This window comes from Austrofundulus limnaeus, unplaced genomic scaffold (assembly GCF_001266775.1).
Source record: "Austrofundulus limnaeus strain Quisiro unplaced genomic scaffold, Austrofundulus_limnaeus-1.0 Scaffold37, whole genome shotgun sequence".
Taxonomy (NCBI): Eukaryota; Metazoa; Chordata; class Actinopteri; order Cyprinodontiformes; family Rivulidae; genus Austrofundulus; species Austrofundulus limnaeus.
This window is the reverse complement of record NW_013952439.1, coordinates 175,806-190,361: the sequence shown is the minus strand read 5'-3', so window position 1 is coordinate 190,361 and position 14,556 is coordinate 175,806. Positions and strand designations below refer to the sequence as shown.

At 40.8% G+C, this 14,556-nt stretch overlaps 1 protein-coding gene across 1 annotated transcript in view; it reads right to left on the bottom strand.

Moving 5' to 3' along the window:
* sptbn2 (spectrin, beta, non-erythrocytic 2) overlaps window positions 1-14,556 on the bottom strand; it is a gene marked incomplete in the record, with an annotated part of 54,380 nt that overhangs the window by 9,247 nt on the left and 30,577 nt on the right. Inside the window, 30 exon segments of the mRNA XM_014006635.1 lie at window positions 61-191; window positions 308-504; window positions 1,209-1,293; window positions 1,404-1,542; window positions 1,886-2,130; window positions 2,214-2,588; window positions 2,674-2,878; window positions 2,980-3,110; window positions 3,187-3,465; window positions 3,575-3,664; window positions 3,757-3,981; window positions 4,986-5,249; window positions 5,402-5,548; window positions 5,713-5,803; window positions 5,905-6,107; window positions 6,841-7,377; window positions 7,477-7,696; window positions 7,800-7,937; window positions 8,258-8,469; window positions 8,549-8,812; window positions 8,896-9,290; window positions 9,378-9,531; window positions 11,216-11,518; window positions 11,630-11,788; window positions 11,947-12,064; window positions 12,158-12,345; window positions 12,453-12,565; window positions 12,865-12,980; window positions 13,731-13,811; window positions 13,982-14,073. Coding sequence (XP_013862089.1) covers window positions 61-191; window positions 308-504; window positions 1,209-1,293; window positions 1,404-1,542; window positions 1,886-2,130; window positions 2,214-2,588; window positions 2,674-2,878; window positions 2,980-3,110; window positions 3,187-3,465; window positions 3,575-3,664; window positions 3,757-3,981; window positions 4,986-5,249; window positions 5,402-5,548; window positions 5,713-5,803; window positions 5,905-6,107; window positions 6,841-7,377; window positions 7,477-7,696; window positions 7,800-7,937; window positions 8,258-8,469; window positions 8,549-8,812; window positions 8,896-9,290; window positions 9,378-9,531; window positions 11,216-11,518; window positions 11,630-11,788; window positions 11,947-12,064; window positions 12,158-12,345; window positions 12,453-12,565; window positions 12,865-12,980; window positions 13,731-13,811; window positions 13,982-14,073 — 5,897 coding nt within the window.

Genomic DNA, 14,556 nt, shown 5'->3' with positions numbered 1-14,556 from the left:
ATAAACATAAAAACAGAAAAAAACACCAGTCTGCACGTCCTGATCTCCCCTCAGATGTACCTGGCTGCAGAATCATGTGCTTGACTCTCTGTCTCAGTTTGTGCCACTTCTTCTGCTTGTRGTGGTGGGGTCGGAGGACGCCGTGCTCGCTCTTCTTCCTCTCGCCTCCTTTGAATCTCCTGCTCTTCAAGCTAAAACAAAGAATACAGGAGTGCTAAGTACACAACTAAATGTGAGTTTGATTGGCAGAGTCACAGTTCCAATATCGACAAGGCCACCCCAGAGCTCATCTSATTATCCTGCTTACTGTGGTGAGTTTCTCCAGCAGCACAAAGCGTTCCTCCCAAGCTGCAGCGAGTTTTTCGAACGCTTCGTGGCGCTTGATTAGGCTCTCGACTTCATCTACGTTCGCGCCCAGCTCTGCTGCGCGCACGAGAGGCTCCTGCCCGGCCAGCCAAGACTCTGCCACAGAGGCGTCGCGTCCAAACTGCAGCACTTCCAGGACTGAAATAAAGAAAGTTGAAGACGTGAAGAACCAAAAAAAAAAAAACATACAAGAACTGTAGAGAAAGCCAATAAAAAACAAAGATGTAATGCAAAAATAAAAATAATAATAATAAAAAAAACTTTCTTCAGTAACACCATCATATTGTTGCAGAGATTAGCAAAGACACAAACTGCAACAAGATGAAGAGCCATGTTTTAGTTTTGCTAATAYACAGTCTTTGTCACAAGAACATAAACACTGCAGAGCAGTAGCCTCTGTCCTACAACACTCGTTTGTCTCAAATATGAGTCTTAAACAAAAACTTCATAATTTWCCTGAGCAATCTTGTTTGAAAGATTATGAAACGATGTAATTTGCATTTTATGGGACTTCAAACTGGATGTACCCATTTTGTATTTTTGCATAGTTCCAAGCCTGAAGCAAAAAGCTTTTCTTTTGTTGTGTCAATGTTATATTTGAGTTATTGTATTTGTATGTGATTGTTATCAACATCAAGGTTCTTTTAGCAACTAAATTAAACTTATTAAGGTTCTCTGTCTAGACAAGACACCATGTTAGGATGAAAGTTGTTTTCATTTCTGTGCTTTTAATGAATATACAATTACATAGTACATATAGTGTTACATTGTTTTCCTAATTAAATTCAACTCATTAAAACTGTACTTCATTTGACCTCGTAAAAACAGTTCAGTGTGCATACCAATTTGTAAATGGTCCATCTTGTCTTGCCACCTCTTGTTGATCCTGTCTCTCTTTTCTTGGAGCTGAGCCAGTTTCTCTCGAATCTGCAAATCAAAGAATGAAAAGAGAGAACTGAAGCATGAAGTACACTAGACAATAAAAACCGGTTCTCGTGCTCCTTTGGTGACACTTTCGTCGAACCGTTGCGACATACCTCATCGGCAGCATAGTGATGGTTGTTGATGAGACTCTTTCCCAGATCGGTGCAGGCAGTAAAGCTGTCCGCTCTGGTCTCAATCTCTGATTTGATGTCCTGATGATTGGCAATGACTAACCCGGCAGATGACACATCCCTTAAAAACAAACAGGAATTTTATAGAAAAATAGAACATTTGGTTATTTTGAAGAGACTGGATCAGTTTAGGTTTGTTTTCTACTGTAGTCTAACTGCAGTTCGAAGGGGGAAATGTAGGCCTGAGAGAGGATGAAAAGTATGACATAACATATAAACATTTTTATAATATGTGACAGATAACTTACTTCTACTTTTCTTAAGCAGATTTTTACACAAGCAACTTTCCTTGTACCCAAGTAAAATTTCAACAACTGTACTTTTACTTCTGTTACTGTAATACTCTTTGCAGTACTCCAAAACTAAYAATCATATTGATGCTTAGAAGAGAAACAAACATTCACCTGGGGCTGTCATGTGCATCGATCTGCAGGTTGACTCCATCCATCCAGAGCATGAGGTCCCGCACCATGTTGAAGAAGCGGAATTTCTCCACCGTGTCCAGCAGGAGGAGCCTGCGGGTCTTACAGGCCTCCAGCAGGCCCTCCCAGGCAGAGGTCACGGCATGTTCACTCCTCTGAATCTCATCGGCTTTTTCCCCGGCGTAGGCCTTCTGCAGCCGTGCAGCATCATCCTGCACCTGGTTCACCTTGAGAGTTCAAAGAGAAAGCGGATAAATTCTGTGTTCTATTCACGCGCTACGTATGAAATGACTTCTCTGATATGACTCACCTGTCCACTGAGAGCCTGGATGTCATTTTCAGCAGTGGCGTGCTGTCTGTGGAGGTGCTGGACAGTGTTCAGGTCACGGCCGAGGTCTGAAGGCAGGGCTTCTTTTTTCTCTTTAATGCGTCCGAGCACCTCCATGGCATCTTGATGGAATTTATGCAGCTCATAGGAAGCTGCCAGCATTTGTGTGCGTGTATCTATTAGCTCCAAGAGATCGGCCCAGGCTTCATTCAAACCGTCCTTCCACTCGGCTATACTGGCGTTCTCAGGGTGACCCGACTCGATGAGGTCATCTGCCAACGCGTTCACGCCATCCACGCGTTCTTGGCCGATAGTGCTGGTGTCGCGAGCAAACTCGCGGAACTTGTCCCTCAACATCTGCGGGGGGAAATAAAAAGATTTAGGACCGAGTGCCACAGAAGATTTTCAGCTACGTCTCCCAAAACGTGTGAAATAAACTCACTGTGACGTGTTCATAGTCTTGTCCCAGTTCATGAGAGCCAGCGACCACCTCCCGCTCTGCAATCCATTGTTCCAGGTCRTCCACCTCCCGCTTCAGCTGGGTCAGCCGCAGCCTCTCCTGAAGACGGCCACGACGCTCCTCTGCGAGGTCTTTCAGCCCTGCGTACAGCTTGTCAACTTGGGCTTGCCTCAAGGTGATTCTTTCACTGGTGAATTGAGAACACGAGTCAGACATCAGTCCCTGTGGGGGGCCTAACTGTTTATAAAAGGGCATGCACTACTAACATGACCACACGTGCTGTCTGACCTCTCTGGGTGTTCACTGTTGACCATGAGGCGACTGCTGTTGGCCAGCTGGTGAATAGTCTGGGCATAATCCTCAAGGGCCTGTTCCAGGATTTGGTGCTTCTTGACCATWACGAGAGCACTTTGTTCATCCTGGGTAACGGACAGAAATAAAATGACATTTCTCAAAAAGCACACCGCTACGAATTCGCTACACAATCCTAAATACCTTTGCTTTTTCTTCTGACATCATGTGCAGCTCTTGCTCTCCCATCCAGGCTTCTGCTTCCGCTGCGTCAGCATAAAACTGCTGGGCGCAATGTGCCTCTACCAGGCGGGCGCGGCGCTTGTCCGTCTCTGCGATCAGCTGGTCCCAGAGGTCCTTCAGCTCAACGAGGCGCTCTTTTAGAAGAGACTGTCTTTCACCGTCCACCTGGCTCTGGTCCTCACCTCGTCTGTGGATGTCATCGATGCGAGGCTGGTGGCCCTGGATCTCTTTTTGCAAAGTCTGATTCGCAGCCAGAGCAGAAGTATTTTTACTTAGTATGCTGGCAGATTCTATCGCTCACGTGTTTTGAGCTGCCTGCAAAAAATRGTTTTAATCAGTATCGCTGTACCTGGTTCTTCTTGATTAGCAGCTGCACAGTGGGCAGATCTTTTCCATGGTCTGTGGAAGTTGCGAGGGGCATCCTCTCTTTCACCCAAAGCTAAGAATTGAACAAATATTAAAAATTATGTATATCCAAGCATTACACAAAACAGCCTACAACGTTTATGTTTGTTTTCATCTACTGCTCACAATTTCATCTTCCAAGTCTCTGTTGAACTGATGTGCTTCTTTGGAGGCCAGAAGTTTCTGTCGTCTCACACCGAGAGGCTCCTGGAGGCCGGAGAAGCTGTCGATGACACGTTTTTGCTGACCGTCTACCTCAGCCAGCCCAGCGTCCTCCTGGGACAGAGCAACAGCCTGGGACTGTAGGGACTGCACCTCCTTCTCTCTGACCTCCATCTGATGCTCCAGCATCTGCACAGAAACAGCCCAATGATGATCAACAAGGCAGCAACGTTTGCCTTCCCTCACACCGGTCAAAATATAAAAGATAATGTTTCATCCTGAGTTTGTCAACTCTAGTAGTTGTTTGTTCAATGAGTCACAACCTTTGCTACATAAATGCAGTGGTGGGCACAGTTCTCCTAAAGCACTAATAGGATTAGTGTAAAAGTTGTATGTATTGAAATTGGCAGATATAGTGTTTTGATTAAAACACTTGCAAAAATTCCAGTTTGTCAAAATATAACACATATATGTGTCATCAATGTATCATTTCAATGAACTGTCTGAAATATTATCCTAAAAAAAATTTAAAGCACTTTTTTGAGCATTAGCAAAAAAAAAAACATTTTGAGGAAAAAAAAGCCTTAAATTTTTGAGATTTTCCCTGTGAGCTAGCAATGTTTTTGTTTCTTTCCAGCTGGGAAATCTCAATATTCAAATACTATTTGAGGTTTCTTTTTTAAAATGACATACAAAAAAATCCTCAATAAAATTACATAAAGTTAGGATTTAGACCAAATAGTTATGTTTTATTGTAACCAACAAGACAAATTAAATAATATCTCCGGATCTATTAACGATTACCAGGATGATCTACGTATCAAAATGGAGCTTTAAAAGCAGGAATCTGAAAATATGATGAGGTCATTTTGACCAAATTTAACTTAATCCTCATTTCGATGKGATGGGTCACATATGTGTGTCACTTWTCCACTATAGGTGACATTTTGACAATATAGGAACTCAAATAAGGCTGTGGAATTTCATAATAAGACAAGAGAGTAAYWTGTAACTCATGTTGTCTGCGGAAGTATGTTCATGGGTTGACTGGATTATTTTAGTGCTTTACAATTAGCTTTTGCTAAATTTTCAGTGTGTTAGTGCTTTAGTGGACCTAAATATTTGAGTTAGTGCTTTAGGACTAGTGGATGTAATTTTTAGATTAGTGCTGCCCACCACTGGACGCATTTTACCTGGTGCTTTTTGAGGAGAATGTTAACACTGGTCAGATCTTTTCCATAGTCATCATTATGCAGCTGGCTCTCTATGTTTTTCAGCCAGTCATCCAGAGCGGAGCAGCTCTGTGTGAAGATTTCTGCCCTGTGAGCTTCGAACAAGCACTGGTCCTTGGAGCGAGTCCTGCTCTCCAGCTCCTCCCACTGACCCTGTAGATCTTCCAAGGTCTGCTGGACTACAGGTTTCAACTCAGGCTTCTCTGCCACGAGCGCTTGACCCTCCTATTAGAGAAAGAATAACGTTCTAGCTTTAATAAGCTTCTGTTTGGTGATTGCTGCTAAATTATTACCAACGGAAATGGAAACAAATAACTGAAACGCCAACGAAAAAGTCTTAAAATGAAATCACGATTCGTACAGACAAATGGTCACACCTTATCAATCTTGTCCAGCCAGTCTTTGTTGGAGGCCAGCTCAGCCATGAAAGCCTGGTGTTTCTGCCACTTGCTGTGAAGRTTTCTAGCTTCATCGTAAGACATGTCTTGTGCCGTCAGCATCTTCTCATTAATCCACAAAGTGAGCTTAAGACAAAAAAAGTTATTTTTAGCATCATTATTAGCTAAGGTTTTGTTTTTAAGTATATAAAGAAGCATACATATACCGTTTTACTCCGTATTCAACTGTTCTATTGATTGACTTTGTGTATTTACTATAACTTTATTTGATTTAAGAATATTATTGTTACCTCCTGTCCATCTTGGAGGAAGTGCTGAAGTTCACAGTTGTCCTTGAGCTTTGCCAGCAGTTCATTAGCAGCCTCCTTATTCTTACGATGTCTGGGGAACATAAGCGATAAGTGAAATATGTAGCCTTCAAACATAAAGGACAGAAAAAAAAATGACACATTTTTCCCTTATCTTTTATTTTCAGTTCTGACCTTTCCTGGACTGAATCAACTTTTTCTTGGATCTTATCGGCGTTTGCGTTGGAGTCGTTAATGAGGCGCCTTCCAGCCTCCACTACACCAGTTATCTTCTCCTCGCTGGCCTCTGCGGTTGTGAGGAAATCTTCGTGCTTCTTAATGGCCTCCTCTGCTGCCTGAAGACTGGTGGGCATYTCTGTGTGGGAAAGCACGTACTCCTACACAAACACAAAACAATGAGATTTTTATTTTTATTTTTTAACAGGCAATGCTTTCATGCACATATCTGATATAGTTTTACAAACATTTCAAAGCACAAACACTAATTTGTGTATTAATATTCGGTTATTTAAAAGAAGTGCAACATCGTTATTATCTCAGATTTCAACTCTGGAGCTATTCCTGTAGTTACAGCCTTACATACTTTAATCTGTATTTACTGTTATAATGCCAATTTTAATGGAAGATGTACTATTTTTGATTATATTTGAATTGGCCAATTATTAAGACCTACAGTTCTTTTAACAAATAACTTGAACACAATACTACTAAAAAGCCTTACAAAGATGTTTTGACTACTAGAAAGAAAAAAAWTACAAGCATTTTTAATATTAAAGACAACAAAAGTATACAAATATCTTAAGATTAGAGTTTTGACAAAGTTGAAACAACATTTTAGTCCTTGGGGCTAATACTAGACAAACACTAAATGATCCACATTTTATAAAAATTATACAAAAACTTAATTGCTTAATTAACTGCTGCCTTTCATTTTATTTGCATTGTTTTGTTGTATGTAATGTGTTTTGTTTGTTTGTTTTTWTATGAATAAATACTAAATTAAATCAAATTTAAAAATTGCACTTGTTAACTGAGCTAAAAAGAACATAAGTGACCATTTCAATAATGTTTCTGGCACAAGTCACAGTTAGTTAAGTGTAGTTTTCTAACCTGGCTGTTGAGGAAAGCCTCTGCTTGTTTTGCATCTCTAAGGAAAGTCTGGAAATCAAAGGCCTGGGCCAAAAGACTGTGGCGGTTCTCCCACATCTGACGTAACTCATGCCAGCCAGTGTCCAAAGCCTGAAGCCTCTGGGCCAAGAACATGTACTGGGCATCTGTCTGACCTTGGGTCACTTCCTCACCAACCGCTCGCATTTTCTCATAGTCCTCCTTGTAGTTGTCGATTTCATTCTTGATGCTCTCGTGTTGGGCGAGCAGACTCTCCGCCTCGGGCAGAGACGTAGGAATGTCTTCTGAGGCCACCGCCGTCTGAGTGCGAGACAGCCAGGACTGGAAGTCATCCAGATCCCTGAGGAAACCTTGAAGTTTGCTGGCTTCTCCCAGTGACTCCTCTCGTTGCTTCATGGTGGCGTTTAACTCCTCCCACACCTCCTGAATCTCAGCCAAGCGTCCTTGTATTTCTCCAGCTTGTTCTGGGTGCTCGCTGGCCAACTTCTCTGCCTCTTTTTTCAAGTCGTCCAATTTACCCTAAAAAAGGAATCGAAATTAAGAACATCAGAAAAAATATGTACTTTTTTCGTACATTTTGTTTCTGTTTCACAACTGATCCATATGAACCTTTCATACCTGAATAGCCTCAAGATCCCTCTCCATCCCAGTGAGCTTGCGCTGCAGTGCCATCACTCCAGCCAGGTCGTTCCCCAGGCCCTGAGTAGATTCAATCACTTTGGTCTTTTCTTTCATCCAAGTCTGAATCTCATTACACTCTAGGTGGTAGTTCTGGATGTTAAGAGCCGACTCGAGAGCTTGTTTCTTCTGACCAGCCAAATGCTCGAACTCTTTCCATCTAGAGACAACATCAAACGAAACGTTAAAAAGCCCTGATCAAAAATGAAATCAGGTACATATACCTGTTGTATATTAAATAGACCTTAAATACAAGCTCTGACCTGTTGTTCAGTTTGTCTTTTGTCTGGTGGATTTGGTCTTTGTTGCAGTTTTCTGAGTTCAGCAGCTGTTCAGCCACCTGGTTCACGTCATTGACCCGAGCGCCTACGTTGTTCATCTCAGGTTCCAGTGTGTCAAATCTGCATTCAGAAATATTATACAATATTATTTCACTCATTGGAGTTTTCTTTAATCTATCTTTATTTAAATATAATAAAAAATAATACAGCTAAAGTCAGCAACTACTCAAAGTCAGACCTACTAGATAACAATGGATTACAATTGTGAAAAAAAAAATTCAGAGTACCATGCATTTGATTTCAGAAATGCTATTTTCAATKATATTGATGTATTTTACATGTTCACATTTCAAAACTAGCCCATTTAATGTCTGCAGGCCAAACAGGTATGGAAGAAAAATACTTATTTGTTGTTTTCATTCCCACCCAGCCACACTAACCTCTGCTGCACCACCTCCAGGTCCTCCAGTTTGGTAGGAATCTCCATGCCGTCCAACCACTGCTCCTTTTCTTCCACCCAGAGCTGGCAGGCATCAGCTTCACTGAACATGCGATAAAGGGCCAGAGCTCCCTCCAGAGCCTGGCGCCGAGCTGCTGACATAGACTCCAGTTCTTCATAGCGCTGCTCAATTGCAGGCAGACGACCATCCACCTACAGTYGGCCATAAACAATAATTTACTGCACAGAGCGTGTTATCATGGAGGAACTATGCAAAACAAAGCCCACATACTTGAGGCTCATGCATGTAGGCCTGTGGCAGCGCTTGGGCCTGCTCATGAAGCGAGTCGATGAGGGGGCGGTGGCTTTGAATCTCCTCGTCAATCTCCCTCTGCTTACGAGCGAGAGATTGGGTGGAGAACTCGTCGTGGCCAACCTCTTGACTGGACACCTGTCTGTGGGTCTCCTGAATCCACGCCTCCATGTCATTAGCATCCGTTTGAAACTGGTGAAGGGCCACTGATTCCTTCAGGCTCTGCTCCCTGAGTTTAGTGGTCTGAGGAGTGGAGAGAACAAGAATATTATTGATAAAAATGAGAATATTTTTGGACAAGGTGGTTTCAGAGGGAGAACTCCCACCTCCTCTAGATGAGCCCATTGTGCACGGACGTCTTGGATCCTCTCAGTGACTTCTGAGGCGCCAAAGTGTCCCTCTTTAACTAACGCCTCTCCAGCAGCGATGCTGTTGCTTAGCGGGCCAWAGCGAGCTGCCATTTCATCCCTGAAAGCTTCATGTTTACTGAGTAGATGAAGAGCAGAAGTGAGGTCGCGGCCAGAGTCTCCACTAGCCAGGATCTGCTCCTGCTCCCTTATCCAGGCTGCCTCCTCGCCAAGGTCCCACAGAAACTGCCACAGACGACGAGAATCCTCCAGACGCTCTCTGCGGCTCCCAGCAAGCTGAATGAGTTCTTCATACGACTGCCCCAACAGGTMGACCTTCTCACTGACCAGTCCAGGTTCACAAGGCTTGTAAGCTGCCAATCGGAAAAGGTGGATCATTATCAGAAAACAGATTAAAACTGGCTAATTTGGATTAAAAAAAAACATGTTGGAAGACTTACCCTGTTCATRGGAGGTGAAACGCTGTGCGGCTCCCTGCACCGCTTTTATCCTCTCTGCCTGAGCTGAAATGTCAGCCTCCACCAGATTGTGCTTTTGCAGCAGGTCTAAAACATCATGCAAATGTTTACCACTGTCCTGAGACTGCAGTCGGCCCTGAAGGAGACGAAAAGAAACTTTTTGAAACAAACATATGTTAAGAATAACACAGTTTGCAAATAATCAAACAAAAAACTAAATGAAATAATTATGTTTTTAATAAATTAAAAAACAGAAGTCCAGCATTTTTGAGGTTTTAAAAAAAATGATAAGAAAAAAAAGCATAAATTATAACAAAATGAAGAAAAACACTGCTTCTAACAGGGCAAAAGGCCACTAAAGCTGCTTGTAATCATTTAAATGATGTAGAAATGCATGATTGAAATAAAAAAATAAATTCAATAAAATTCAGCAACAATTGGTTAGATGGAAAAAGTGAAAAATCGTCGTCCTTGTAATTGTGTGTTGAATGCTCACTTTACAGGGAGTCATAACTGGAAAACAGCAAATCRTGYAATATTTATGAAGGTTGAAAAAGAYTAAAGAGGAGTAGGTGAAGAGGCGTGAATCTGCTACTTAATAACTGAATGCACAGTTCATAGACATTAACMATTTTGAATGAAGTTAATGGTGAAATTTTTACAATAACACTAATCAAAGTAGCAGTTATGGAGGTGCAATGAGCCTACAATACATTACATGTCCACTCAACTGCCCACACTGCTCTGCCTCTGACAAGAAAATAAATTAGACCCATTAAAAATTAAAGCTACGCTGTGATGCTTTGCTTTTTTATACTTAGGATGCAACAAGAGCTGTACTTACAAATTGTTAAATAAAACCCCTGCCACCCTTGAACTCCATTAAACAGCTTTGAACAAGCAAAACAACCATCTCAGCATGCATCAAAAATCCAGCATGTGARACTCTAAAGTGCCTGTGGCATATCCTTCAAATACAAAAAAATAAATAAAAATTAAAATAAAAAATAAAAATAAAAATTGATATTTGAGAAACCTGACGTAACACGTGATTTTACCCATTTTGTTGCATAGCTGGCATCATTTCTTTTAAACTTGGCTCAGACAAAGTGAAACAACAACATCAAAGGGAAACTCTTTAAGAAGAAACTTCCTGGTCTTTGTTTATTAAAACAATATTATTTAAACTGCAACTCTTCAGCTCTCTCTGATAGTGACTCAAAATAATCTAAAGAAACATCAGACTCTTCTCTACAGTCTGTGTTGTTAGCYATTGTAGCACTGATCAGTTTATATGCAGACATTCCCCTTTGACATCACTTCCTGTTACTTCACATGCAAATATCTCAACAACTGTTCATCTCAGTGGTGTGATTTTTTGAATGTTATCGTTTGAAAAATACATGCATATTTATTACAAAAATTTGATGTCACAGGCATTTTGAAGCTTTATTCTATTTATACTTTAAGTGTCTAATTACTGCAATAAAAATGTAAAAATCASGATTGCCAAAACATAAAAGAAGTTCACAGTGTGTTAAAACAGCAACTCCAAGTTTAACTCTTAATCCTCCAAATGATTGTAGTCTACCTCAGCCAACCTCAGTAAAGCCAACAATGAAAGGTTGCACTAATCAGGCAAGGCCTTGTAAAGCTAATTACCGCAATTAGGAGCAACACTAAAGCTATCAGGAATGAACATGAACAGGATTTATCTCAATTAAGAGGATCGGGAAACTCCTTTTAGCAAATTAGAAACCAAAGCAAAAGGAAAGCAGGAATAAAAAGTTACTGGAAACAGGTTAAGTTTTCAGATTTACCTTCTCATCAGCCATCCAGTCCATAATGTAGCGCATCTCTTGAAACAGTCTTTGCAGGTCTCGATGGGAATTCAGACGCTCTCTGCGAGCAGCCAGAAGCTCCTTCAGGTATTCCCAGAGTCGAAGCACGTTATCCCTCCGTGCAAGTACACGGCGCACATCRTGGTATCTCTCGGCTTCCAGCTCTTTGGCAACAGCCTCCACAGCAGCAACTCGCTCCCAGTACGCTCCTATGTCTGTCTCAATTGCTTCATGCTTTCGGGTGGCAGCTTCCACAGCTCCCAAGTCAGTTCCAAAGTTATCCTTGAGACAAAAAAAGGCTTGATTATAATGCTAGTAATTGCATTTATATTAGGAACTTGAATATGTTTTGAACCTTGATAGTCATTGATTTTAATAGACTTTTGTTTTTACCTGAGATACCAGCCTTTGGTTCTCGCTCAGCCAAGTCTCTCTCATCGCTGCTTTTCGATCAAAACGAGCTGCTAGCATCTCAAGCTTCTCCTGGCGAATCAACTCATTTCTCAGAGCTAACTCGCGCTCATGCTCTGCCTTTTCTAGTCGTTCCCACGCCTTCAAACATGAAAACATACAAAGCCTATTACAGGTCTGATGGGACACTAAATCTTTGCTTAATTAGATTTAGTGATGAACGTTCACTTTTCATGAAACTATTTCTACATTTGTAGGTGGTACGCTATATTTTAAAGTCTCTTTAGGACAAGTCATACCTTATTAATATCAGAGATGAGTTTGCCCTCCCTCGGCATGTAAACTTTCTGATTATTTGCTCTCATCTTGCTTTGAATAGTAAAGAGAAGCACCTCCAAGTTCCCTTTCTCTGTAAATCTGTCAAGACAAGACGTTGTTGTAGTTCAGCCAACTTGTAAACTTTGGATCATAAAAGTAAAAAGAGATTTGACATTTTTAATGAAATCTCACTTCGGGGGTTTCTCCACGGTCCTGTAAGAGTTGAAAGCCTGGAGCTGGTTCTGAACACCACTCAGGGAGTTGGCCAGCTGTCGATCATTGAGGGTCCCTATCGTCTGCTCGATCCACTGCAASAGCTCTGATGCTAGCGTCTCGTACTTATCAATCAGCTGGTCTGCTTCAATAGCATAGTCAAGCACCTGCGCTCAAAGGAAATAGTAAATCAAGACAATTTAGAATAGAAACACTGAAAATACGGGTAGGTAATGTTTCACTCCATGTTTACATGTATGCACACACAGCTAACCTTGCCAATTCGTTTGCCCTCCACTGCCAAGGCTTTCATCTTTGAGAAGTAATGATAGTAGGTTGCCACATAAGTGATGATGGACTTTTCATCAGGCTGATCAACATTCACATCTGAAAAAAAGAAAAGAATAAATCATTCGTTCTCATTTGTTTAATACAAATCTCCACTAGTTTTAATCTTTCAGTTCTTTCCTTTTCACAGGTCGCCTCACTGAGTCCAAGACAATTCCATGTTTTCATATGCATTTGCTGACATTTAAAGTCGTTTCATGTAAGCTATGGTTCTAATTCATTCCAAAATAGCATTCTTGTTTTAGAAGAAAAAAATACACTGCAAATTAATGACAGCACTAAATCAAGGATGTTTCATTAGGAGTGACTGATTCTTTCTGAAGGTTTTGCCCACTCACCYTCTGGGTCTAGCAGCTTGGTGAGCCCTAGTTCCTTCTCGGCCACATTAAAGGCATTTTGGAGATTGTAGTGAGCATTGGACCTTTTCAGGTTGTCAAACTCAATCACATCAGGCCTGCAGGAGATAAAAACAGATGTAGTTTTAATTAGAGAAAATGGTAAAGAAGATTAGAGGGTTCACACAAAACCATTGAGAGAAACCTACAGTGTAGCAATATTCAGAGAAGAACTGGTTTACTTTGAAAGTAGGAATAAAGAAACTGTTTTGAAACATTTTGCTAAAACTAAGTATAAAAGACATGAATGATGTGAAATTGCATCCAGATATTAAAAAAATCCAAAAATATTTTATATTTTGTAACAGCTTGCCTGAAAATGCAGCATCATGGTTTAGATAAACAAACGGCTCAGTGAAAAAAAGCATCAAGTAGCACCTTCATTGTATGCGATCACTAACTCATAATTAATTCATCTACAGTCTGTTTTAATTTAATCAGATGTTTAGGCTCAACCTTTGGCTCTCAGTTTCCATCTTCCTTTAAACTCAAACCATCAATGAGACTATTACCAGCAGGGTGTGCAAATGAGTTACTAAGAATGGCTCTTTTTTTTATAAAATGGGTTATTATTTTTGTGATCTAGGTCATCTGACAAACTATTTTATTCACTTTTTTAGCAACATTTTAAAATGAATAGGACACCTGCGTAAAAAAGGCTCAGAGAAATGTAATAATCGCGTGATTATGGCTTCCTTATACTGTCAGATTATCATTTAATTGAAGACTGATAATTTAGAATTATGATTTGAAAGAAAAAGCAAATAAGTAAAATTAACAAGTTTGAATGTAATTAGTAAATGATTGACCTGTGCTTGTGTACGATGGCATTGAACGCCAGGCCATCCCTCCAGCTGGTGGTGAAGTTGTGGATGTTGACATTGGGATATCTGTAGAGGCCAGGTTAGAAATCATTAATCTAGCTCTCTCTCACACACTCCCACACACACACAGCACAAAAAAATAACCTCTTAATGGACTAATACTAACATATTTGTTTTTTTGTGTGTGTATGTGGTTAAACTGTCTCCTCATCAGTTTAATACTGCTTTATTCTTACCCAGCAGTTTTCATTTGGCACCAAAGCAGCAGGGCATCTTTGGCTGATTTTTTTTCCTTGTTGTCTTCCGTCTCCACACTGATATCCTGGATCTGTGAGTAGGTACCATTAATGTTTGTTATTCAGAGTATGTAAAACTTCACACTACTCCTAGATGATTGGGTTTTGTCAAATTATAACAAAAGAAGAATAAAAAATTGCATTGTTAGAACGAATAGCCCAGAGAGGTTCAAAACATGACGTCCTGATGCATCTCAGTAATCCAGGTAAAAAATCAAAAAGAAAAAAATTGTTTAGGTCTTCTGGACGGGTTCTTCTCTAATGAAACGTTTCTGTCCTGTGACAGGAAACACACACAGGATTCCATGCAACCTTCAGGTGAAAATGAAGACCCCAAACCCAGACCCAAACCAGTGGTTATTCTGTATGTTGCGGGTGTTTCGGAGAAACTGAGACGTTTATTTTCTAAACATGATGTCCCAGTGGCTTTCAAACCCCAAAACCAACCCATTCTCACTCCCATGTCGTCACATATTGACGCTTTTCCAAGGTTCCCTCTACGTCCGATTTTGACG